General features: G+C 42.5%; 1 protein-coding gene across 1 annotated transcript in view; it reads right to left on the bottom strand.

Moving 5' to 3' along the window:
* armc3 (armadillo repeat containing 3) overlaps positions 1 to 27514 on the bottom strand; it is a 107819-nt gene that overhangs the window by 66466 nt on the left and 13839 nt on the right. The window contains exons 3-5 of the mRNA XM_063044234.1: positions 9548 to 9668; positions 8827 to 8952; positions 1332 to 1400 (exon numbers count right to left, since the gene is read on the bottom strand). Coding sequence (XP_062900304.1) covers positions 1332 to 1400; positions 8827 to 8952; positions 9548 to 9668 — 316 coding nt within the window. The remainder of the gene's footprint in view (positions 1 to 1331; positions 1401 to 8826; positions 8953 to 9547; positions 9669 to 27514) is intronic.

Below are 27514 nucleotides of genomic sequence, written 5' to 3'. Positions count from 1 at the left end.
AGATACGATAGGTAAATTACTTTTCCCCAACTAAGAGTATTAAAATCTAGGGGAGAAAGGTTTAAACTGAGAGGAAGGGGATCTGAGTGATAATGTTTGCTTTATTTTTGTTCTAATGTGGGAAAATGGAATTTCTGTTGATATGTTAAATAGGTTGGCATGGACATGGTGGTTTGACATGCCTGCTTCTGCACTGTACTACTACATGACTCCTTCCACCAAAACACTAGAAAACCTGTTCCTGCGGTTACACTATTTGGCACAAGATGGAATATTTAATTCATTCAGTTTCTTTAGAAACCCACATATCAAGAAATCATTCTGGATGTAAATTCTGAGATCATGTATTTCATAATTGGTATTCTAGACTATTAACAAAGGGCAATTTATTTGCAAGGAAATCAACACGGGTTGGGGTGGGTGAACAAAATGGGCCAGGTATGACAAATTTATCACAATTCTTTGAGGATATAATGAGCAGTTAGATAAGGGGAAAGCAGTAAACGTAATGTCCCTGGATTTCATAAAGGCTTTCAACAGGTGTCACATAACAGGTTATTTTTTTCTACAAAACAAGAGCTCAAAACGTTTGAGCTTTAGCATGGATAAGAAATGACCAAGAAAAAAGGGACATATGGCATACTCTTAGGCTAAAGAATATGGTATCACGGAGATCAGTGACAGGGATGTTAATAATACATATAAAAATAACCTTTTAAAAATCAATTAATATGTCTTAAGATCAGAATCAGAATCAGGTTTATTATCACTGGCATGTGATGTGAAATTTGTGAACTTAGCAGCAGCAGTTCAATGCAATACATAATCTAGCAGAGAAAGAAAAAAAACCACAATAAATAAACAAGTAAATCAATTACGTATATTGAAAATGTGCAAAAACAGAAATACTGTATATTAAAAAAAAGTGAGGTAGTGTCCAAAGCTTCAATATCCATTTAGGAATCGGATGGCAGAGGGGAAGAAGCTGTTCCTGAATTTCTGAGTGTGTGCCTTCAGGCTTCTGTATCTCCTACCTGATGGTAACAGTGAGAAAAGGGCATGCCCTGGGTGCTGGAGGTCCTTAATAACGGACGCTGCCAAAAGTTCTTTATTTCATTAAAAATGTATTAATTAATAACACCATCAGCCACAAATAGTTGTAGGAACTGTCAATGTGTTTTGTGTTAGAAAAGTAATAGGTGATTTAACAAAAGCAATCACTTGTATAGAACTCACTCTTCTGTGAGAAAATGGTGGTAAGTGTCTACTTAGTTGTATGCAAGTAAGGGTGTATACAAATTCTTAGTATCAAAAATAGAACTTAGAATTACCTTCAGGAGCTAGACATGCAATTATTGATGGTAGAAAATCCAACTGTCTCATTGATTTTCTAACTTCACCTGAAAAACATCAACATCAAGAAAAATAACATGAAAATGTGAAATAGAAGTAGGAATTGGCCATTCCACCCCTTGTGCCTGCTCCATCATTCATTAAGATTGTGGAAGACCTTCTATTCAGCACTACACTCTGCACTAGTCCTATATTCCTTCATTTCCTTAATACCTAACAGATCCATCAATCTCATTTTGAATATGTTAAGCAAATGAGCCTTCACTGAACTCCTGAGTAAAGAATTCCAATTTCCACTATTCACAGTCCTGTATGGCCAACCCTTTATTTTGAGAAAAATACCCTGGTTGGAGAAACTCCCATTAGAGGAAACAAACTTGACAGCCAAGCTCTCAAGAGCCTTAAGAAGTGTGAGCACTCAGAACCACTTTGCTAAGTACACCTGTACATCTGCTCATTACGCAAAAATCTAATGAGACAAACATGTAGCACCAAACAATACATAAAAGCATAAAGACACAGTCAAAAGGTTCACAAGACCATAAGATTATAAGGTAGAGGAGCAGAATTAGGCCATTTGGCCCACCACAACTGCTCTGCTATTTCATCATGGCTGTTCCAACTTTCCTCTCAACCCCAGTATCCTGCCTTCTCCACATATCCCTTCAAACCCTGACCAGTCGAGAATCCATCAACTTCTCCCTTAAGTATACATAAAATCTTGACCTCCACAGCTGCCTGTGGCAAAGAATTCAACAGATTCACCAATCTCTGGCCAAAGAAATTCCTTCTCATCGCTGTTCTAAAAGGACACCCCTCTATTCTGAGGCCGTGTCCTCTAGTCTTAGACTCTCCCACCACAGGAAACATTCTCTACATCCACTCTATCAAGGCCTTTCACCATTCAATAAATTTCACTGAGGACATCCCTCGTTCTTCTGAATTCCAGTGAATACAGGCCCAGAGCCATCGAACACTCATCATGCAACAAGCCATTCTATCCTGGAATAATTTTCATGAACCTCCTTTGAACACTTTTCACTTTCAGCATATCCTTTCTAAGATAAGAGGCCCAAAGCTGCTCACAATATTCCAACTGAGGCCTCACCAGTGCTTTATAAACTCTCAACATTACATCCTTACATTCTTGAAATGAATGCTAACGTTACATTTGCCTTCCTCACCAGAGATTCAACCTGTAAATTAACCTTTAGGGAACCCTGCACAAGGACACCCAAGTTCCTTTCAACCTCAGTTTTTTGTATTTTCTCTCCATATAGAAAATAGTCAACCCTTTCATTTGTTCTACCAAAGTGCATGACCATACACTTCCCGACAGTTTTCCACCTGCCATTTTTTTGCCCATTCTCCTAATTGGCCAACTCCTTCCTTAGCCTCTCTACTTCCTTAAGCTACCTGTCCCTCCACCTATCTTCATATCATCTGCAAACTTTACAACAAAGCCATCATCCAAATCATTGACATATAATGTAAAATGAATCGGTTGTAACACAGACCCCTGTGGAACACCACTAGTCACCAAAAGCCAACCAGAAAAGGCTTTACCCCTTTATTCCCACTCCTTGCCTCCTGCCAATCAGCCACTGCTTTATCCATGCTAGAATCTTTCCTGTAATACCATGGGCTCATAGCTTGTTAAGCAGCCTCATGTGTGACACCTTGTCGAAGGTCTTCTGAAAACCCAAGCGCTCAACATCAACAGATGCTCCTTTGTCTATCCTGCTTGTTATTTCTCCAAAGAATTCCAACAGATTTATCAGACAAGATTTTTCTTTAAGGAAACCATACTGACTATGGCCTATTTTATCGTGTGCCTCAAAGTACCCTGAGACTTCATCCTTAATAATCAACTCCAACATCTTCCCAACCACTGAGGTCAGACTAATTAGCTTACAGTTTCCTTTCTTCTGCCTCTCTCCCTTCTCGAAGAGTGGAGTAACAATTGCAATTTTCTAGTCTTTCAAAACCATTCCAGAATCTCGTGATTCTTGCAAAATCATTACTAATACCTCCACAATTTCTTCAGCCATCTCTTTCAGAACCCTGGAGTCTACCACCGTCTGATCCAGTGACTTATCTACCTTCAGACCATTCAGTTTCTGAAGAACCTTCTCTCTAGTTATGGCATTTTCACACACTTCATAACCCTTGACATCTGGAACTTCCACCATCCTGCTAGTGTCTTCCAGAGTGAAAACTGATGCAAAATACTTATTCAGTTCATCCACCATTTCATTGTCCCCCATTACTCCCTCTCCAGCATCATTTTCCAGTGGTCCAATATTCACTGTCGCCTTTCTTTTACATTTTATATATGAAAAAACTTTTAGTATCGTCTTTAATAGTATTGGCTAGCTTACTTTCATATTTCATCTTTACCTCCTTAATGACTTTTTAGTTGCCTTATGTTGGTTTTTAAAAGCTTCCCAACCTTCTAACTTCCCACTAATTTTTGCTCTATTATACGCCCTCTCTTAGGCTTTCATGTTGGCTTTGACTTCACTTGTTAGCCACAGTTGTGTCATCTTTCTTTTAGAATACTTCTTCCTCTTTGGGATGTATACATTCTGTGCCTTCTGAATTGCTTCCAGAAATTCCAGCCATTGCTACTCTGCTGTCATCCCTGCCAGTGATCTTTTCCAATCAATACTGGCCAACTCCTCTCTCATGCCTGTGTAATTTCCTTTACTCCACTGATACATCTGACTTTAGCTTCTCCTTCTCAAATGTCAGGGTGAATTCAATCATATTATGATCACCTTCCCCAAAAGGTTCTTTTACCTTAAGCGCTCCGATCAATTCCATTTCATTGTACAACACCTAATCCAGAATAGCTGATCCCTTAGTGGGCTCAATCATGAGCAGCTCTAAAAGGCTATCTCGTAGGCACTCTAGAAATTCCCCCTCCTGAAATCCAGCATCAACCTGTTTTTCCCAATCTATGTGCATATTGAAATCCCTCATGACTATTGTAACATTGCCCTTTTGGAATGCATTTTCTATCCCCGTTGTAATTTGGAGACTACATCCTTACTACTGTTTGAAAATCAGCTACCTCATCTTCAGCACTATCATCTACCTTTCCTATGATATTTCTTGCATTGAAATATATGCAGCTCAGGACACTAGTCACACCATGCTCAACCTTCTGATTCCTAACTTTGTCTGAGGCCTTACCAATATCTGCCTCCATAACTTCTTTACTAACTGTTCTGGCACTCTGGTTCTCATCTCCCTGCAACTCTAGTTTAAACCCCACCATGGTGCATTAATAAACCTTTCTGCTAGGAGATTAGTCCCCCTCCAGTTCAGGTGCAAGCTGTCCCTTCCATACAGGTCCCACCTTCCCTGGAACACAGCCCAATGATCCAAAAATCTTATGCCCTCCCTCCTACACCAACTCCTCAGCCACTAATTAAACTGTATAATCTTTCTAGTTCTGGCCTCCCTAGCACGTGGCACGGGTGGCAATCCTGAGGTCACAACCTTTTAACTTAGCACCTAACTCCCTGAACTCTGTCTGCAGACCCTCGTCACTCGTCCTATTAATGTCATTTGTTCAGTTGTTGTTCAGACCAAACATCAGAATGGGGAAATGTCATGTATGTGACTTTGACTGTTAGTGCCAGGCAGGGAGGTTTTAGTATCTCAGAAACTGCCGATTTTCTGGGACTTTCACACACAACAGTATTTAGGGTTTACAGAGAATAGTGTGATAAACGAATAAACATCCAGCGAGCATCAGGGTGAAAATGCCCTGTAAATGAAAGAGGTCAGAGAAGAATGACCAGACTGAGTCAAGCTGGCAAGAAGGTGACAGTAACTCAAATAACATGTGCTACAACAGTGGTGTGCAGAAGAGCATCTCTGAACACACATGTTGAACTTTGAAGTGGATGGGCTACAGCAGAAGACCAAACCAGGTTCTACTCCTGTGTCTAATAAAGAGGTTGAGAGGGAATCATAAGACAGCCATGATCGAATGGCAGAGCAGATGCAATGGGTCAAATAGCCTAATTCTGCTCCTATGTCTTATGTCTTAATTCAGTCATGCCATTGAGTTGACCAGGATTGACAGAACTAGCCAATGAACCAAGTAAGGACAATGGCAAATCATACAAATTTCATTAAAAACTATATTGTATTCATAGCAAATTTTTAAACTACTAGTAGGTAAGTATTTTCTCACTCATAAAGGGTAGTTATTTTCTACACCATGGAGATTTTATGACTTAGATCAGGATAGAAACATATTGTTTACAGCTACAGAAACATTAGCAACAGAATGCAAGAGAATGCTTGCAAAATGCTTTCCTTTCTTAATAGTGTACAAGACTCAGCTTCACACACCTCTCCTAACACCAGTGCTTCCAAACGATGAGACTGTATCAATTTTTATGGGGACCTGCCATCCTCTGGGAGATCTGCTTTGTACTGTAGTGGTCAAGCATTAGCAGTGGCTGTAAAAGTGACATTTATATTCAATGTTTTTGTTTCTGAGTGCAACAGAGAAATAACTAACCTCCTAGTCAACTGCATAAAAGCAGCTGAGCTATTTGCTAATAGTGCCAACTATATTACACTTCAATGTAACATGAGTACCTGGGTTTCAACTCTCACATGTTTTTCATAGATACAGAGTGTAAACAACTGAACACAAGGCTCTCTGCAACACCAAGGCAAAACACAGGACTATTTGTACAGAACATTGAAAAACATTGTTCTTTGGAGGTTTTTGGGAAATGGAACCTTTGCATGTACAATTATATGCAGAGTGCATTCTGCAAGCAATCTCCTAACACCCTGCATAGTGCTTGCAGGACATTTTCTCATTGGATTTCTGATAATTATTCTGCTCTTTTTCCAAACCTTACTTCGTAGACAACTATTCCTATCCTCTAAACCATTAAGTCCCTATTACGTTGTGCAAATCCTTTCCTAATTGCAGTTAAGTTAACAAGAAGTACACTGAGTATGGATTGCCACTGTAAATGCCTTAGTTTCACTGCCTATTTCCATAAATCCCTAGTATGGGAAAGCTGACAATAAGTAGTGGATTTGGCCCAGTCCATCACCATGTAAAACCTCCCCACCATTGAGTGCATCTATAAAGTGCATTGTCACAGGAAAGCAGCTTCCATCATCAAGCGTGAATCCAGCGTTCAACGTACCGAAGGAAAAGTTGGGGAGCGGTAGCATTGCTTCCTGCACCCATGCTGAGCTCGTCAATTTCATCAACTTTACTTCTAACTTCCACCCAGCCCTCAAATTCACTTGGTCTATCTCGGACACTTCTCTCCCCTTTCTCGATCTCTCGGTCTCCATCTCTGGAGACAGACTGTCCACTGACATCTTCTGCAAGCCCACTGACTCTCATAACTACCTCAACTATATCTCTTCCCACCCCGCCGCATGCAAAAATGCCATTCCCTATTCCCAGTTCCTCTGTCTCCACCGCATCTGCTCCAAGGATGAGGCTTTCCCTTCCAGGACATCTTCAAATGTCCTCTTTCTTTAAGGATCGTGGTTTCCCTTCTGCTGTCATTAATGATGCCTTCACCCGCATCTCCTCCATTTCACGCATTTCAGCTCTCACCCCATCCTCCCGCCACCACAACAGGGACAGAGTTCCCCTTGTCCTCACCTACCACCCCACTAGCCTCCGGATCCAACACATTATCCTCCGCAACTTCCGCCACCTTCAACAGGACCCCGCCACTAAGCACATCTTTCCCTCTCTACCCCTCTCCACCTTCTGCAGGGATCAGTCCCTCCGCGACTCCCTGGTCCACACGTCCCTCCCCACAGATCTCCCACCTGGCACTTATCCCTGTAAGCGCAAGTGCTACACCTGTCCCTACCCCTCCTCTCTTGCCACCATTCAGGGCCCCAAACAGTACTTCCAAGTGAGGCAACACTTCACTTGTGAGTCTGTTGGGGTCATCTATTGCATCCGGTGCTCCTGGTGCGGCCTCCTCTACATTGGTGAAACCCGACGCAGATTGGGGGACTGCTTCGTCGAGCACCTCTGCTCCGTCCGCCAAAACAGACAGGATCTCCCAGTAACCACTCACTTCAACTCTGCTTCCCACTCCCATTCAGATATGTCCATACATGGCCTCCTCTACTGCCATGATGAGGCTAAACTCAGGTTGGAGGAGCAACACCTCATATACCATCTAGGTAGTCTCCAGCCCCTTGGTATGAACATAGAATTCTCCAACTTCTGGTAATTCCCTCCCCCTCCCTTCCCCTATCCCTATGTCACTCTGCCCCCTCCCCCAGCTGCCTACCTCCTCTCTCCTGCCTATCACCTCCCTGCCTCCCTTCCCCCACCCCTTTATCTTTCCCCTTACTGGTTATTCACCTGGAACCTACCAGCCTTCTCCTTCCCACCTTCCCCCCACCTTCTTTATAGGGCCTCTGCCCCTTTCCCCTACAGTCCTGACGAAGGGTTCCGGCCCGAAACGTCGACCAATCTTTTCCACTGATGCTGCCCAACCTGCTGAGTTCCTCCAGCGTGTTGTGAGTGTTGCTTCCATCATCAAGGATCCCCACCATCCAGGTCATGCTATCTTCTCGCTGCAAACATCTGGATGGTGGTACAGAAGCCTCAGGTCCCACACCACCAAGTTCAGGAGCAGTTATTACCCTTCAATAAGGCTGATAAGCCAGGGGGAATAACGTCACTTAATTTTACTTGCTCCATCACTGAAGTGTTCCCACTGAACTCTACTCACTTTCAAGGACTCTTCATTTCATTCTCTCGATAATTATTGCTTAATATTATTAATATTATTGTTTACTTTTTCCCTTTCGTTTTGTATTTTCACAGTTTGTTTTTTTTGCATGTTGGTTGTTGTCTGCCCTGTTGGGTGTGCTCTTTAATTAATTCTATAATGTTTCTCATATTTACTGAGATTGCTCACTAGAAAAGGAATCTCAGGAATGTATATGGTGACATATATGTACTTCAATAATAAATTTACATTGAACTTTGAAATCCAAAATATACTTCCCCAAACCGCAATTACAATTCTAATTATCTACCCATTTAATCTATTACTGTGCTCCCTGTAGATTTCCAATACGATAAGTTGCATTGTCAAATTTCATTGCATAATTCAAAGTATTCATGCTTCTTTATCAATACTCATTTTTTTGTGGAACTGCCTTCTCTTTTTGTCAACTCATGTTTTGGCTGCATTCATTCCTCTGACTTCAAACAAATCTCCAATATCTCCTCCTATTGCGTCCAAGCATATCAATTTTCTTTTGATATCAAATTCTGCTCAATTTGAAGTGGATAAACTTCTGTCCATCAAATATGGCCTACTGTTAGTCACAATGATTGGAGTTATAAAAGTGACATTCTATTTCTCTTTTACCCTTTTCAGACTTGAGCTTTGACTCTTATTTTGCAAAAGATTACCACTCATTATATATACTTACTGTGAGTGGACATCACTCCAAATGCCATAGTAGCATACTTGTGGATTTGTTTATCTTCATGAGCTATTAATTTAGCCAATTTTGGAATCGCTCCAAGTCCAAGTAGGTTTAATTTGTTTTCATCTCCTATGACAAAAAATACACCAACTTCAGCCATAAATATTCTCACTAAGGCCTCAACTATAAAAGTTATGAACAACTCAATTTTACCAAGTTAAAATGGCCTCAAACTCTGAGTGAGGCCCACAACTTCATATGATGTTTGCAGTTCTCATTCCCATAAACTGGCCTAACCGGCAACTGAATGACTAATTTTGCTGACAGCAAATCCCCAAATGCCCACAGTATATGGAACAACATAATCATATATTCTATGCTCCATTCACGAAAGTCTATGGAACCTCTGAAAGATGACAAAGTGCCGTGCCAGTATGGCTGTCTGTTAAGCCAGGTAAAGATTTTCTATGTCATGGATATTCTGAAGCATTCAAAAACTATACAAAATTAAATAAAGTCAAAAGTTTGGTATTTATAAAGCTAACCATAAATAAACACACTTCAAAAATTTTAAATGAAACATTCTCAATTAAGATACCCAAACTAGAGAAAGTACTTAAGCTTTATTCCATAAAAACATTGCAAAAATAACATACCATGATAAACCATGTATTCAAAATGGTAAGAAAACAAATGAGAGAAATATCAATTAAAATAAACCCACCTTTTTCTGCAAATTTGTATATAGCTTCACAGGCTTTAAGCAAGATTTCATCCTCTGGTGAATCCAGCATAAGTACCACTGTCTGTAGATTTTTGCTCTCAATAGTAAGTGAATTAAAGTGCTGAAGAGAGAAAGCACATTTTTTTGTATATTTTAATATTCATCATTTAAAGCAAATATATATTTTCGTGGAACATTATCATCAATCAATATCATAATAATAATAAAACTGACATTCAAAGCATATGTTTGAAGAAAACGCTGATTTAGCTGCTACATTTGTTGAAATTATGGAAAGGTAACATTTTGGAGATTGTACCCTGTGATTTTAATAAATAAATCTGTGTCTAAAATAGTATTCTTGAGCGAATACTTAGTCTAAAATCCATTGTTGTTCTGAGATAACATTGACTCCTTTAGAATTTTTATAACAATTTTCAAGACCTTTAAAGTTTTTAACTGAATCTTGGTCTTTGATTTTATATCAAACTAAAACAGAGAATGAAATATTTTGTTCTGTTTTCTGCACAGACATTGAAATATAGCTGCATTTGTACATTTAAAGTAAATTACTTTGCCAACAGGAAATATAAAATTAAATATTTGCAATCTAAACATTTATACAACTTAAACATATTTATGTTTTGATAATGTAAACAGCATTAAGGCCCATATTTGAAGAGAAAACTAACTTAAAAATATGCAGCTTGCAACTATGCATTTTGGAGTCTGTTCTTGGATTGAAGGTATAATTAAAACAAGCATCCCTAGCTGGAAATCCTCAGAAAATGCAAACACTCAGTCGTGATATTAACTATCCCTTAAACCTTTCCCACTCACTTTAAAAGGTATTTGACATTTCTACCCATGGAAAAAGACACTGTCAATACTTCTCCTATAACAATCCAGACTGGTTCAACCTCTCCTAATAATCTCTAATCCAGGCAACATCCTGGTGTACCTCTTCTGATCCCACTCTAAAACTCTGTGCTTTTCCTGTAATGTGATGACAAGAAATGGACACAATACACCAAGTGAAGGCTAAAGACAGTTCTATGTAGCTGCAGTGTAACACCCCAACTTTTATACACAGCACCACAACAGAATGTTCTGTAGTTTTTCTTTTCTACCTGATCTACTTGCATTGCTACTTTGGGGGAACAATGGACTTGCACCCCATGATCCCTCTATACTTCACTCTCCTAAATGTCCTGCCATGTGCTGTATACTTTCCTCTTACGTTTGCCCTACCAAAGTGCAACACCTCACACTTTCCCAGATTAAACTCCTTCTGCCATTTCTTTGCCCACATTTCCAATGGTCTATGTCTTCTGACAACCTTCCTCACTCTCCAGAATTCTGCCAATTGTAATGTTGTCTGCAAATTTACTAATCAGCACACTTAAAGTCCCAAATCAGAAGCCAGGCAATTGTAGCACAGTGAGTCTGACATCAGTTGTAGGAAAGTTATTGGAAGGTATTCTAATTATTTGGATAGACATGGACTGGTTAAGGAGAGTCAGCAGGGCTTTATGCATGGTAGGTCATGTCTAACCAGTTTTGAGCTATGTCAAGCCACATAGTGTGCCAGTGTTGATTGTCAGCGAGGAGGATATGTTATCAACAGTCCACACAGATTGTGGTCTTCTGGTTAGGAAGTTGAGACTCCAATTGCAGAGAGAGGTACAGAGGCCCAGGTTCTGCAACTTCTTAATCAGGATTGTGAGAATGATGGTATTAAATGCTGAGCTATAGTCGATGAACAGCATCCTGACGTAGGTGTTCACGTTGTCCAGGTGATCTAAAGCCATGTTGAGAGCTATTGAGATTGCATCTGCCGTTGACCTATTGTGGTGATAGGCAAAATGCAATGGGTCCAGGTCTTTGCCGAAGCAGGAGTTCAATCTGGTCATGATCAACCTCTCAAAGCATTTCATCACTGTCGATGTGAGCGCTACCAGGAGATAGTCATTAAGGCAGCTCATATTATTCTTTTCAGGCACTGGTATAATTGTTGCCTTCTTGAAGCAAGTGGGAACTTCCACCCATAGCAGTGAGAGGTTGAAAATGTCCTTGAATATTCCTGCTAGTTGGTTGGCACAGGTTTTCAGAGTCTTACCAGGTGCTCTTTTGGGACCTTCCACCTTACGAGGGTTCACTCACTTTAAAGAAAGCCTAACATTGGCCTCTGAGACAAAGATCACAGGGTCATCAGGTGCAGCAGGGATCTTCACAGCTGTAGTTATATTCTCCCTTTCAAAGCGAGCATAGAAGGCATTGAGTTCATCTGGTAGTGAAGCATCGCTGCCATTCATGCTATTGGGTTTCGCTTTGTAGGAAGGAATGTCTTGCAAACTCTGCCAGAGTTGCCGTGCATCTGATGTCGCCTCCAACTTCATTCGAAATTGTCTCATCGCCCTTGAAATAGCTCTCCACAAATCATACCTGGTTTTCTGCTACAGGCCTGGTTGACCAGACTTGAATGCCACAGACCTAGCCTTCAGTAGATGACGTACCTCCTGGTTCATCCACAGCTTTTGGTTTGGGAATGTACCGTAAGTCTTTGTAGGCGCACACTCATCCACACAGGTTTTAATGAAGTCAGTAACAACTGCAGCATACTCAGCCAGGTTTGAAGATGAATCCCTGAATACAGTCTAATCCACCAATTCAAAGCAGTCCTGTAGGCGCTACTGTGTTTCCCTTGTCCATACCTTATTGGTCCTCACTACTGGTGCTGCAATCTTCAATCCCTGCTTATACTCAGGGAGCAGAAGTACAGCCAGGTGATCAGACTTCCCGAAGTGGGGGCGTGGAATAGCATGCATTCTTAATGGTGCTGTAGCAATGGTCCACTGTGTTATTTCCTCTGCAACTGATCTGTTGATGGTAGTTGCTTAGTGATTTTATCAGATTGGCCTGGTTAAAATCAATGGTCCACTGTGTTATTTCCTCTGCAAGTGATCTGTTGATGGTAATTGCTTAGTGATTTTATCAGATTGGCCTGGTTAAAATCTCCCAAAACGATGGTGAAGGGGTTAGGGTGCGCTGTTCTATGCATGTTGATCCCATTGCTCAGATCATCTAAAGCCTACTTGACATTGGCTGGAGGTGGAATGTATTCTGCTACCAAAATGACCCCGGAGAACTCCCATGGTAGGTAAAAAGGACGACACTTAACTACTAGATATTCCAGGTCTGGTGAGATCATCAATCCTAGCTCTGAGATCATCAATTTTATTCACAGAGACTGCACGTTTGCCAGCAAGATAGTCGGTATAGGGAATTTAAAACCCCGTTTCCTTAAACACACTTGTAACCCTGCTCTGCACCCGCGCTTCCTCCGAGGTATCCTACATGGGCACTTCCAACCACAATCGGTGTTGTTTCTGTCAGTTTTAAGCAGCAGTAGTTTGTTTAAACGCATTAAAACATCTTTGTTGACTGTACTGACCTTGGAAGCAGTTGTGCTTTTTAGCTGTATCAGGCTGAAACGGGAATATTTGAGAGTACTGCTGCTACTCGAGTCGTGCCTAGGCGCCCCAGAAACCTTTATTTATCTGGGAATATCGATAGGGAAACTGGCATCAAATTCCCTGTATGTGTCCACATACTTGGTGATAATAAAGGATTCTGATTCTGAATACAGGTACATTATTTGATGCAGGTAGATGGGGTCATAAAGAAAGCTTTTGGCACATTAGCCTTCATAAATTAATGTATTGAGTGCAGGAGATGGGATGTTATGTTGAAGTTGTATAAGACATTAGTTAGGCCTAATTTGGAATATTATGTGCAGTTTTGATCACCTACCTGCAGGAAAGATGTAAACAAGGTTGAAAGAGTGCATTACAAATTTACAAGGATGTTGCAACATCTGGAGGACCTGAGTTATAAGGAAATATTCAATGGGTTAAAACTTTATTCCTTGGAACGTAGAAGATTGAGGGGAGATTTGATAGAGCTATACAAAGTTATGAGGAGTATAGATAGGGTAAATGCAAGCAGGCTTTTTCCATTGGGGCTGGGTGGAACTACAACTGGAGGTCATGGGTTAAGGGTGAAAGGTGAGAAGTTTAAAGGGAACAAGGGGAAACTTCTTTACTCAGAGAGTTGTAAAAGTATGGAATGAGCTGCCAGCATAAGCAGTGCATGCAAGCTCGATTTCAACGTTTCAGAGAAGTTTGAATAGGTACATGGATAGTAGGGATATGGTCCCGGTGCAGGTTGATGGGAGTAGGCAGCTTAAATGGTTTGTCATGGACAAGATAGGCCAAAGGGCCTGTTTCTGTGCTAGTCTTCTCTATGACTTACACTTTAGCACAAATCATTTATATATTTCAATAACTACAGGGGTCCCAATACTGCGGAACACCACTGGTCACAGTCCTCCTGTCAGAGTAACACCCTTTATATTCTATTGCCAAGCCAATTATGAATCTGATTTACCAAATCTCTATGAATTCCATCTGCCTTCATCTTCTAAATCAGCCCTCCATGAGGGACCTCATCAAAAGCTACCCTCATCAATCACTTCCTAAGAAGAATCAAATTGTAAGACACAATCTTCCCCATACAAAGGCATGTTGACTGGCCCAAACAGTCTACGCATTTTTTTTCTGACATGTGTAGCACTATCCATGTTGAGACCCTCCGGCAAGACTTCAGCCCAAAACTTCAACTGTACTTTATTTTCCACAGATGCTGCCTGGCTTGCTGAGTTCCTCCAGCATTTTGTGTGTGTTGCGTGCAATGAGGAAAGGCTGATGATAGGGCAAAATTACAGTCAACGGGATGAGTTGCAATATAAAATGCAGACAACATCATAAAGGGTGAACACAGGGTTGAAGGTGTTATATTTGAATGCCCGCAGTATACGGAATAAGGTAGATGAACTTGCAGCACAGTTACAGATTGGCAGATATGATGTTGTAGCATCACTGAATCATGGCTGAAGGAAGTTTATAGCTGGGAGCTTAATGTCCAAGGATACACATTGTGTCGAAAGGACAGGCAGGAAGGCAAAGGGGGCGGTGTTGCTCTATTGGTAAAAAATGAAATCAAATCATTAGAACGAGGTGACATATGTATTGAATCATTCTGGATTGAGCTAAGGAACTGCAAGTGTAAAAAGAGCCTGATGGAGTTGGATACAGACTCCCAAGCAGTAGAAAGGGTGTGGCCTTCAAATTACAATGGTGATAGAAAAAGCATGCCAAAAAGGCAATGTTATAATAGCCATGGGGAACTTCAATATGCAAGTAGATTGGGAAAATTAGTTTGGTGCTGGATTCCAGGAGGTGGAATTTCTAGAGTGCCTATGAGTCATCTGTGAGATTTCTACAGTGCCTATGAGGGAGGGAGGCAATAGAGGTGGGGGCATGGCACTGTTGATCAGAGATAGTGTCACGGCTACAGAAAAGGAAGGCATGGAGGGATTGTCTACGGAGTCTCTGTGGGTGGAAGTTAGGAACAGGAAGGGGTCAATAACTTTACTGGGTGTTTTTCTTTATAGACCACCCAATAGTAACAGGGACATTGAGGAGCAGATAGGGAGACAGATTCTGGAAAGGTGTAATAATTACAGGGTTGTCACTGTGGGAAATTTTAATTTCCAAAATATCGATTAGCATCTCCCTAAAGCGAGGGGTTTAGATGGGGTAGAGTTAGTTAGGTGTGTTCAGGAAGGCTTCTTGACACAATATGTAGATAAGCCTAGAAGAAGAGAGGCTGTACTTGATCTGGTATCGGGAAATGAACCTGGTCAGGTTTCAGATCTCTCAGTGGGAGAGCATTTTGGAGATAGTGATCACAACTCTATCTCCTTTATCATAGCATTGGAGAGGGATAGGAACACACAAGTTAGGAAAGCGTTTAATTGAAGTAAGGGGAAATATGAGGCTATCAAGCAGGAACTTGGAAGCATAAATTGGGAACAGATGTTCTCAGGGAAATGTAGGGAAGAAATGTAGGAAATGTTCAGGGGATACTTGCGTGGAGTTATGTATAGGTACGTTCCAATGAAACGGGGAAAGCATGGTAGGGTACAGGAATCGTGGTGTACAAAGACTGTTGTAAATCTATTCAAGAAGAAAAGAAAAACTTAAGAAAGGTTCAAAAAACTAGGTGATGATAGAGATCTAGAAGATTATAAGGCTAGCAGGAAGGAGCTTAATAATGAAATTAGGACAGCCAGAAGGGGTCATGAGAAGGCCTTGGCAGACAGAATTAAGGAAAATCCAAAGGCATTCTACACGTATGTGAAGGATAAGATGTGAGAGAATAGGACCAATCAAGTGCAACAGAGGAAAAGTGTGTACGGAACCAGAGGAGATAGCGGAGGTACTTAATAAGTACTTTACTTCAGTTTTCACTATGGAAAAGGATCTTGGCGATAGTAGGGATGACTTACAGCGGACAGAAAAGCTTGAGCATGTATATATTAAGAAAGAGGATATGCTGGAGCTTTTGGAAAGCATCAAGTTCAATAAGTCATCAGGACCAGACGAGATGTCCCCTAGGCTACTGTGGGAGGTGAGGGAGGAGATTGCTGAGCCTCTGGCGATGATCTTTGCAACCTCAATGGGGACGGGAGGGGTTCTAGAGGATTGGAGGGTTGCAGATGATGTTCCCTTATTCCAGAAAGGGAGTAGAGATAGCCCAGGAAATTATACACCAGGAGTCTTACTTCAGTGGTTGGTAAGTTGATGGAGAAGATCCTGACAGGCAGGATTTATGAACATTTGGAGAGGTATAATATGATTAGGAATAGTCAGCATGGCTTTGTCAAAGGCAGGCCATGCCTTATGAGCCTGAATGAATTCTTTGAGGATATGACTAAACACATAGATGAAGGTAGAGCAGTAGATGTAGTGTGTATGGATTTCAGCAAGGCATTTGACAAGGTACCCCATGCAAGACTTATTCAGAAAGTAAGGATGCATGGGATCTGAGAGGACTTTGCTTTGTGGACCCACAGAAGGCAAAAAGTGGTTGTAGGCATCTTATCTGCATGAGGGTCAGTGACCAGTGGTGTGCCTCAGGGATCTGCTCTGGGGACCCTACTCTTTGTGATTTTTACAAATGACCTGGATGAGGAAGTGGAGGGATGGGTTAGTAAATTTGCTGATGACACAAAGGTTGGAGGTGCTGTGGATAGTGTGGAGGGCTGTCAGAGTTTACAGAGGACATTGATAGGATACAAAACTGGGCTGAGAAGTGGCAGATGGAGTTCAACCCAGATAAGTGTGAGGTAGTTCATTTTGGTAGGTCAAATATGATGGCAGGATATAGCATTAATGGTAAGACTCTTGGCAGTGTGGAGGATCAGAGGGATCTTGTGGTCAGAGTCCATAGAACGCTCAAAGCTGCTACACAGTTTGACTCTATGGTTAAGAAGGCATGCGGTGCATTGGCCTTCATCAATCTTGAGATTGAGTTTAGGAACCGAGAGGTAATGTTGCAGCTGTATAGGACCCTGGTCAGACCCAACTTAGAGTATTGTGCTTAGTTCTGGTTGCCTCTCTACGGAAAGGATGTGGAAACCATAGAAAGATCGTAGACGAGATTTACAAGGATGTTGCCTGGATTGGGGAGTATGCCTTATGAGAATAGGCTGCGTGAACTCGGCCTTTTCTCCTTGCAGTGACAGAGGATGAGAGGTGCCCTTACCTGATAGAGGTGTACAAGATGATGAGAGGTATTGATCGTGTGGATAGTCAGAGGCTTTTTCCCAGGGTTGAAATGGCTAGCACAAGAGGGCACAGTTTTTAGGTGCTTGGAAGTAGGTATAGAGGAGATGTTAAGAGTAAGTATTTTTTATTGGTTTTTTTTGTGCAGAATGTGGTGAGTGCATGGAATGGGCTGCCAGCGACGGCGGTGGAGGCGGATACGATAGGGTCTTTTAACAGACTCCTGGATAGGTACATGGAGCTTAGAAAAATAGAGGGCTATGGGTAACCCTGCATAATTTCTAAGGTAAAGACATGTTCGGCACAGCTTTGTGGGCCAAAGAACCTGCATTGGGCTGTAGGGTTTCTATATTTCTTTTTGGAGCAGCTCATGGTTGAGCCCACTAAGAGATCAGCTTTTCTGGATTGGGTGTTGGACAATGAACCAGAATTTGTCAGAGACCTTGAGGTTAAAGAACCCTTGGGGGCAAGTGATCACACTACGATTGAATTCAACCTGCAATTTGAGAAGGACAACTTAAAGTCAGATCTACTACTTTTGCAGTGGAGTAAAGGGAATTATAGAGACATGAGAAAGGAGTTGGCCAGAATTGATTGGAAAAGAACACAGGCAGGGATGATGGCAGAGTAGCAATGGCTCGAATTTATGGAAGCAATTCAGAAGACACAGGATATACAAGTCCCAGAGAGGAAGAAGTATTCTAAAGATAAGATGACACAACCTTGGTTAACAAGATTTTATGTTAACAAAGCCAACATAAAAAAAACAAAAACAGGGCATATAACGGAGCAAAAATTATTCAGATGTTAGTGGATTGGGAAGCTTTTAAAAGGCAACAAGAAGGTCTTTAAGAAGGTAAAGATGGAATGCAAAACTAAGCTAGCCAATCATATTAAAGAGGATATCAAAAGTTTCTTCAGATACATAAAGTGTACAAGAGAGGTAATAATGGGGGACAAGGAAATGGTGGACAAATTGATTAAGTATTTTGCATCAGTCTTCACTTGGAGGACACTTGCAATATGGCGGAGTGTTCCAGGTGTCAGGGGCATGAAGTGTGCGAAGTTACTATAACTAGAGTTATTTTCATAGTCATAGTCATACTTTATTGATCCCAGGGGAAATTGGTTTTTGTTACAGTTGCACCATAAATAATAAATAGTAATAAAACCATAAATAGTTAAATAGTAATATGTAAATTATGCCAGTAAATTATGAAATAAGTCCAGGACCAGCCTATTGGCTCAGGATGTCTTACCCTCCAAGGGAGGAGTTGTAAAGTTTGATGGCCACAGGCAGGAATGACTTCCTATGACGCTCTATGTTGCATCTCGGTGGAATGAGTCTCTGGCTGAATGTACTCGTGTGCCCACCCAGTACATTATGTAGTGGATGGGAGACATTGTCCAAGATGGCATGCAACTTAGACAGCATCCTCTTTTCAGACACCACCGTGAGAGACAACATCACTGGCCTTACGAATGAGTTTGTTGATTCTGTTGGTGTCTGCTACCCTCAGCCTGCTGCCCCAGCACACAACAGCAAACATGATAGCACTGGCCACCACAGACTCGTAGAACATCCTCAGCATCGTCCGGCAGATGTTAAAGGACCTCATTCTCCTCAGGAAATAGAGACAGCTCTGACTCTTCTTGTAGACGGCCTCAGTGTTCTTTGACCAGTCCAGTTTATTGTCAATTCGTATCCCCAGGTATCTGTAATCCTCCACCATGTCCACACTGACCCCCTGCATGGAAACAGGGGTCACCAGTACCTTAGCTCTCCTCAGGTCTACCACCAGCTCCTTAGCGTTTTTCACATTAAGCTGCAGATAATTCTGCTCACACCATGTGACAAAGTTTCCTACCGTAGCCCTGTACTCAGTCTCATCTCCCTTGCTGATGCATCCAACTATGGCAGAGTCATCCGAAAACTTCTGAAGATGACAAGACTCTGTGCAGTAGTTGAAGTCCAAGGTGTAAATGGTGAAGAGAAAGGGAGACAAGACAGTCCCCGGTGGAGCCCCAGTGCTGCTGATCACTCTGTCGGACACACAGTGTCGCAAGCACACGTACTGTGGTCTGCCAGTCAGGTAATCAAGAATCCATGACACCAGGGAAGCATCCACCTGCATCGCTGTCAGCTTCTCCCCCAGCAGAGAAGGGTGGATGGTGTTGAACGCACTGGAGAAGTCAAAAAACATGACGCTCACAGTGCTCGCTGGCTTGTCCAGGTGGGCGTAGACACAGTTCAGCAGGTAGACGATGGCATCCTCAACTCCTAGTCGGCGCTGGTAGACGAACTGGAGGGGATCTAAGTGTGGCCTGACCATAGGCCAGAGCAGCTCCAGAACGTCTCTCCAGGGTCTTCCTGATGTGGGACGTCAATGCCACCGGTCTGTAGTCATTGAGGCCGCTGGGGCGTGGCGTCTTCGGCACAGGGACGAGGCAGGACGTCTTCCACAGTACAGGAAACCTCCGGAGCCTCAGGCTCGGGTTGAATACATGGCGAAGTACTCCACATAGCTGAGGGGCACAGGCTTTGAACACCCTGGTACTGACACCATCCGGTCCTGCAGCCTTGCTTGGGTTGAGACATTTCAGCTGTCTTCTCACCTGTTCAGCTGTGAAGCCCACCGTGGTGGTTTCATGTGGGGAAGGGGTATAGTCATGAGAGCAGGGTGGGGGACTGTGAGGAGGGGTAGGAGGGGAGAGTGGAAGTTTCGCAGTTATTTTGTAAATAACACTATTCTTTGCATTCCTGGTTAGATGTTAACTGCATTTCATTGACTTTGTATCTGTACTCGACACAATGACAATAAAGTTGAATCTAATTGAATCTAATAGATAGAAAGTTCTTGGGAAATTGGAAGGTCTGAAGGTAGAGAAGTTACCTGGGCCAGATAGTGTAGACCCCAGGGTTCTGAAAGAGGTGGCTGAAAAGATTATGGAGGCATTAGTAATGACCTTTCAGGAATCATGAGATTCTGGAATGGTTCTGGAAGACTGGAATATTGCAAATGTCACTCCAAGAAGAAAGAGAGGCAGAAGAAATGAAACTCTAGGCCTGTTAGTCTGACCTCAGTGGTTGGAAAGATGTTGGAGTGGATTATTAAGGACGAAATGTCAGGGTACTTGGAGGCACATGATAAAATAGGCCAAAGTCAGCATGGTTTCCGCAAGAGAAAATCTTGCCAAACAAATCTGTAGGAATTCTTTGAAGACATAACAAACAAGATAGACAAAGGAGAATTAGTTGATGTTGTGTACCTGGATTTTCAGAAGACCTTTAATGAGGTGCCACACATGAGGCTGCTTAACAAGCTACGAGTCCATGGTATTGCACGTAAGATTCTTGCATGGATAAAGTGGTAGTTGATTGGCAGGACGCAAAGAGTGGGAATAAAGTGAGCCTTTTCTGGTTGGCTGCCAGTGACTAGTGGTGTTCCACAGGGGTCTGTGTTGGGACTGATTCATTTTACATTGTATGTCAATGATTTAAATGATGGAACTGTTGACTTTGTTGCAAAGTTTGCAGATGATATGAAGATAGGTCGAGGGACAGGTAGTTTTAAGGAAGCAGAGAGGCTACAAAAGGACTTTGGCCAATTAGGAGAATGTGCAAAGAAATGGCAAATGGAAAATAGTGTCGTGAAATGTATGGTCATGAGCTTTGGTAGAAGAAATGAAAGGGTTGGCTATTTTCTAAACGGAGAGAAAATACAGAAGACTGAGGTTGAAAGGGACTTCGAAATCCTTGTGTAAGATTCCCTTATTTTCCCTTAATTTGCAGGTTGAGTCACTGAAGAGGAAGGGAAATGCAATGTTAGCATTCATTTCAAGAGGATTAGAATAAAAAAAAACATGAATGTAATATTGAGACTTTGTAAAGCACTGGTAAGACTTCACCTGGAGTTTTAAGAGCAGTTTTGGGCCCCTCATTTTAGAAAGGATATGTTGAAACTGGAGAAGGTTCAAAGGAGGCACACGAAAATTATTCTAGGACTGAGTGGCTTGTCATATGAAGAACCTTTGATGGCTTTGGACTTATATTCACTAAATTCAGAATGAGGAATGACCTCTTTGAAAACTATCGAATGGTGAAAGGCCTTGACAGAGTGGATGTAGAGAGGATGTTCCCTATGGTGAGAGAGTCTAAGACTAGAGGACACAGCCTCAGAATAAAGGGGTGTCCTTTTAGAAAGGAGGTGAGGAAGAATTTCTTTAGTCAGAGATTGGTGAATCTGTCGAATTCTTTGCCACAGGCAGCTGTGGAGGCCAGGTTTAGATAGATTCTTGATTGGTCTGGGCATGAAGGATACAAGGAAAAGGCCTGAGATTGGGGCTGTAAGGAAAATTGTATTAGCCATGATGAAATGGTGGAGCAGGCACGATGGGTCAAATGGCCTAATTCTGCTCCTATATCCTATGGTCTTAAACAGGCAGAGACAGAGGACATTCATTGCTGCCCTAAACACCAGTGGCATAACAGGCAGTTTGTAAGTAAGTCTCCTTGGTGAATACCAAAGTGGAGTATTGGTTTAGTTCCTTACCCACTTCCTCTGCCTCTACTCCCACCTTTACCACTGAATGGTCCTACAAGCTACCTTGTGATCCTTTTGTTTGTAACATATGCAAAAAAACGCCGAGGACTTTCCATAATCAGCCAACGTAACAATTTCTCTCTATCTTACTGGTTATTCAGAGGCTTGTAGTATAACCCCATCATAGTGAACATAGAGCAATGAAGTATAGGATTATGCCCTTTGGCCCACTAGTAATTAAATGCTTAAATAAACTAATCCCTTCTACATACACAATGTCCATATCCCTCCATTCTCTCCACATTCATGTTTCCATGCAAGAGCCTCTTAAAAGTCTCTGTCATATTTGAATTTACTATCACACTTTGACAGCAGTCCATGAAAAATAAACTGGCCCTGCATTACTCTCTTGAGTCTATCCCTTTCATCTTAAACGCATACCCTCTGGCACTGGACCTTGGCCATCAATGCCTCTCATAAACGTATAAACTTCCTTTAGGTCTCCTCAACCTCGGCTGCTCCAGAATGAAACAACCTAAGCCAAAATCGAAACTCTCCTCATAGCAGATGGCCTCTATTCCAGAGAGCATCCTGGTAAGTCTCTTCGGTGCCTTCTCCAAAAACTTCCACATCCTTCTAAAATGGGATGACCAGAACTGAATACAATACTCCAAATGCAGCCAAACTAAACTTCCATACTGCTACATTATAGCTTCTTGATTCTTCAACTCAATGCCTAAACTAAAAAAGGCAAGCTTAACATACCTCTTCTTTAATGCCCTATCAACCTGCATAGCTACTTTCAGGAGGCTACAATGATTTAGGAAGCCGCAATCAATGACTGAACTTTCCTTAATTCTGACCTCTACTCACCTGGACAACACAAACACCTATCTCAGGATGCTGTTCATCGACTATAGCTCAGCATTCATATAACTCACCGTTCCCACAATCCTGATTGAGTAGTTGCAGAACCTGGGCCTCTGTACCTCCCTCTGGAATTGGATCCTCGACTTCCTAACCGGAAGACCACAATCTGTGCGGATTGGTGATAACATATCCTCCTCGCTGACGATCAACACTGGTGCACCTCAGGGGTGTGTGCCCACTGCTCTACTCTCTATATACCCATGACCGGGTGGCTAGGCATAGCTCAAATACCATCCATAAATTTGCAGATGATACAACCATTGTTGGTAGAATCTCAGGTGGTGACAAGAAGGCGTACAGGAATGAGATATGCCAACTAGCGGAGTGGTGCCACAGTAACAACCTAGCACTCAACTTCAGTAAGACAAAAGAGCTGATTGTGGACTTCAGGAAGGGTAAAACGAAGGAACACATACCAATCCTAATAGAGGGATCAGAAGTGGAGAGAGTGAGCAACTTCAAGTTCCTGGGTGTCAAGATCGCTGAGGATCTAAACTGGCCCCAACATTTTGATGTAGTTATAAAGAAGGCAAGACAGTGGCTATACTTTATTCCGAGTTTGAAGAGATTTGGCATGTCAACAAATACACTCAAAAACTTCTATAGTTGTATCGTGGAGAGCATTCTGACAGGCTGTATCACTGTCTGGTATGGAGGGGCTACCGCACAGGACCAAAAGAAGCTGTAGAGGGTTGTAAATCCAGTCAGCTCCATCTTGGGTACTAGCCTACAAAGTATCCAGGACATCTTCAGGGAGCGGTGACTCAGAAAGGCAGCGTCCATTATTAAGGACCTCCAGCACCCAGGACATGCCCTTTTCTCACTGTTACTATCAGGTAGGAGGTACAGAAGCCTGAAGGCAGACACTCAGCGATTCAGGAACATCTTCTTCCCCTCTGCCATCTGGTTCCTAAATGGACGTTGAATCATAGAAACGTAGAAAATAGACAGCACAATACAGGCCCTTTGGCCCACAAAGCTGTGCCGAACATGTCCCTACCTTAGAACTACCTAGGCTTTACCCCATAGCACTCTATTTTTCCAAGCTCCATGTACCCATCCAGGAGTCCCTTGAAAGACCCTATCGTCTCTGCCTCCACCACTGCCACCGCCAGCCCATTCCACGCACTCACGATTCTCTGCGTAAAAATCTTACCCGACATCTCCTCTGTACCTGCTTCCAAGCACCTTAAAACTATGCCCTCTCGTGCTAGCCATTTCAGCCCTGGGGAAAAGCCTCTGTCTATCCACACGATCACTGCCTCTCATTATCTTGTACACCTCTATCAAGTCACCTAGCATCCTCCGTCGCTCCAAGGAGAAAAAGCCGAGTTCACTCAACCTATTCTCATAAGTATGCTCCCCAATCCAAGCAACATCCTTGTAATTCTCCTCTGCACCCTTCCTATGGTTTCCACATCCTTCCTATAGTGAGGCGACCAGAATTGAGCACAGTACTCCAAGTGGGGTCTGACCAGGGTCCTACATAGCTGCAACATTACCTCTTGACTCTTAAACTCAGTCCCACAATTGGTGAAGGCCAATGCACCATATGCCTTCTTAACCACACAGTCAACCTGTGTCAGGACAAACTGAAAGAAGAGATAGTAAGAGATTTGAAAGTGGGAGGGGGAGATCCAAAATGATAGGTGAAGACAGGAGGGGGAGGGATTGAGCTAAGAGCTGTAAAGTTGATTGGCAAAAGGGATACAAGGCTGGAGAAGGGACAGGATCATGGGACAGGAGGCCTAGGGGGAAAGGAAGAAGGAGGGGAGCACCAGAGGAAGATATAGTGAGAGGGACAGAGGGAGAAAAAAAAGACAGAAAGAAAGGGGGGAAATAAAAAAAATATATAAGGGATGGGGGTAAGAAGGGGAGGAGGGGCATTTCTCAGGATGAGGCTTTTCATTCCAGGACGAAGGAGATGTCCTCCTTTTTTAAAGAAAGGGGCTTCCCTTCCTCCATCATCAATTCTGCTCTCAAAAGTGTCTCTCCCATTTCATGTACATTTGCTCTCACTCCATCCTCCTGCCACCCCACCAGGGATAGGGTTCCCTTTGTCCTCACCTACCACCCCACCAGCCTCCGGGTCCAACATATAATTCTCCGTAACTTCTGCCACCTCCAACTGGATCCCACCACTAAGCACATCTTTGCCTCCTCCCCCCACCTTACTGCTTTCCACAGGGATCGCTCCCTACACGACTCCCTTGTCCATTCATCCCCCCATCCCTTCCCACCGATCTCCCTCCCGGCACTTATCCTTGTAAGCGGAACAAGTGCTACACGTGTCCCTACACTTCCTCCCTCACCACCATTCAGGGCCCCAGACAGTCCTTCCAGGTGAAGTGATACTTCACCTGTGAGTCGGCTGGGGTGATATACTGCGTCCGGTGCTCCTGGTGTGGCCTTCTATATATTGGCGAGACCCGACACAGACTGGGAGACCGTTTCGCTGAACATCTGCGCTCTGTCCGCCAGAGAAAGCAGGATCTCCCAGTGGCCACACATTTTAATTCCGCGTCCCATTCCCATTCTGATATGTCTATCCATGGCCTCCTCTACTGTCAAGATGAAGCCACACTCAGGTTGGAGGAACAACACCTTATAGTCCATCTGGGTAGCCTCCAATCTGATGGCATGAATATTAACTTCTCTAACTTCCGTTAATGCCCCCCCTCCCCTTCTTACCCCATCCCTTATTTATTATTTTTTATTTGTTTTCCCCTTTCTTTCTCTCTTTTTTTCTCCATCTGACTATATCTTCCTCTGGTGCTCCCCTCCCCCTAGGTCTCCCGTCCCATGATCCTCTCCCTTCTCCAGCCTTGTATCCCTTTTGCCAATCAACTTCCCACCTCTTAGCTTCATCCCTCTCCCTCCTGCCTTCTCCTATTGTTTCAGATCTCCTCCTCCCCCTCCCACTTTCAAATCTCTTACTATCTCTTCTTTCAGTTAGTCCTGATGAAGGGTCCCGGCCCAAAACGTCCACTGTACCTCTTCCTATAGATGCTGCCTGGCCTGCCATGTTCCACCAGCATTTTGTGTGTGTTGCTTGAATTTTCAGCATCTGCAGATTTCCTCGTGTTTGAGTCAATCTGTGTAGCAGCTTTGAGTGTCCAATGGATTCGGACCCCAAGATCCCTCTGATCCTCCACACTGCCAAGAGTCTTACTATTAATGCTATATTCTGCCATCATATTTGACCTACCAAAATGAACCACCTCACACTTATCTGGGTTGAACGCCATCTGCCACTTCTCAGCCCAGTTTTGCATCCAATCAATGTCCCATTGTAACCTCTGACAGTCCTCCACACTATCCACAACACTCCCAACCTTTGTGTCATCAGCAAATTTACTAACCTATCCCTCCACTTCCTCATCCAGGTCATTTGTAAAAATCACAACGAGTAGAGGTCCCAGAACAGATCCCTGAGGCACACCACTGGTCACCGGCCTCCATGCAGAATATGACCTATCTACAACCACTCTTTGCCTTCTGTGGGCAAGCCAGTTCTGGATCCACAAAGCAATGTCCCCTTGGATCCCATGCCTTCTTACTTTTTCAATAAGCCTTGCATGGGATATCTTATCAAATGCCTTGCTAAAATCTATATACACTACAACTACGGTTCTACCTTCATCAATGTGCTTTGTCACATCCTCATAAAATTCAAACAGGCTCGTAAGGCACGACCTGCCTTTGACAAAGCCATGCTGACTATTCCTAATCATATTATTCCTCTCCAAATTTTCATAAATCCTGTCTCTCAGGATCTTCTCCATCAACCTATCAACCACTGAAATAAGACTCACTGCCTATAATTTCCTGGACTATCCCTACTCCCTTTCTTGAATAAGGGAACAACATCCGCAACCCTCTAATCCTCTGGAACCTCTCCTGTCCTCATTGATGATGCAAAGCTCATTGCCAGAGGCTCAGCAATCTCCTCCCTCGCTTCCCACAGTAGCCTGGGGTACATCCCGTCCGATCCCAGTGACTTATCCAACTTGATGCTTTCCAAAAGCTCCAGCACATCTTTGGACACTACCCCACTTTTTAAAAAATATACAGTATTTCTGTATTGCACGTTTTTATAATTCAATTCAATATACATATACTGTAATTGATTTACTTGTTTATTATTATTTTTACTTCATTTTTTTTTCTCTGCTAGATTATGTATTGCATTGAACTGCTGCTGCTAAGTTAACAAATTTCCTGTCACATGCTGGTGATAATAAACCTGATTCTGACTTTGCCTTAATGTCTTTCCCTAAAACCAAATATATAAGATCTCTATCTGTGTATTATCTGTAAAATTATTCTATTGCCTTTCATTTCTCTATCTTAAAGTCATCATTTCTCTGATTGCAACTTCTTATGCTTTCCTACGATCTCTGCTCCATTTTTCTAACCAACAATTATTATCACAATATTCAACCATCTTTCTCTTTGGAATTCCAACATTAAATGTTTTCTTCCTCTTTATACATCTCCTCACAGTTATCACTGCTCTCAGGAGGAAGAGGAGGATGCTCACAATGACCACTTACTAATAATCTTCATCTATCCAGGAAATGCGGTGTTGGGTAGTTGCTTAAATAAACAAACAGTGTGTGGCATTAATAGTTTCATATAAGTATTGTACGGAGAATTCCAGGATTCTAATCCAATATCAATGAAGCAACAGTGTGGAAGATGTACAACTTAAAAGTTTATTGCCCTAACTGTGTTTTTATTTCTTTTGGTGGTGGGTGCCACAGTGGGACGATTCTGTTAACAAAATTTTGCAAAATTGA

This window comes from Mobula hypostoma, chromosome 3 (assembly GCF_963921235.1).
Source record: "Mobula hypostoma chromosome 3, sMobHyp1.1, whole genome shotgun sequence".
NCBI classification, from domain to species: Eukaryota; Metazoa; Chordata; class Chondrichthyes; order Myliobatiformes; family Myliobatidae; genus Mobula; species Mobula hypostoma.
This window is presented reverse-complemented; position numbering and strand designations above follow the sequence as displayed.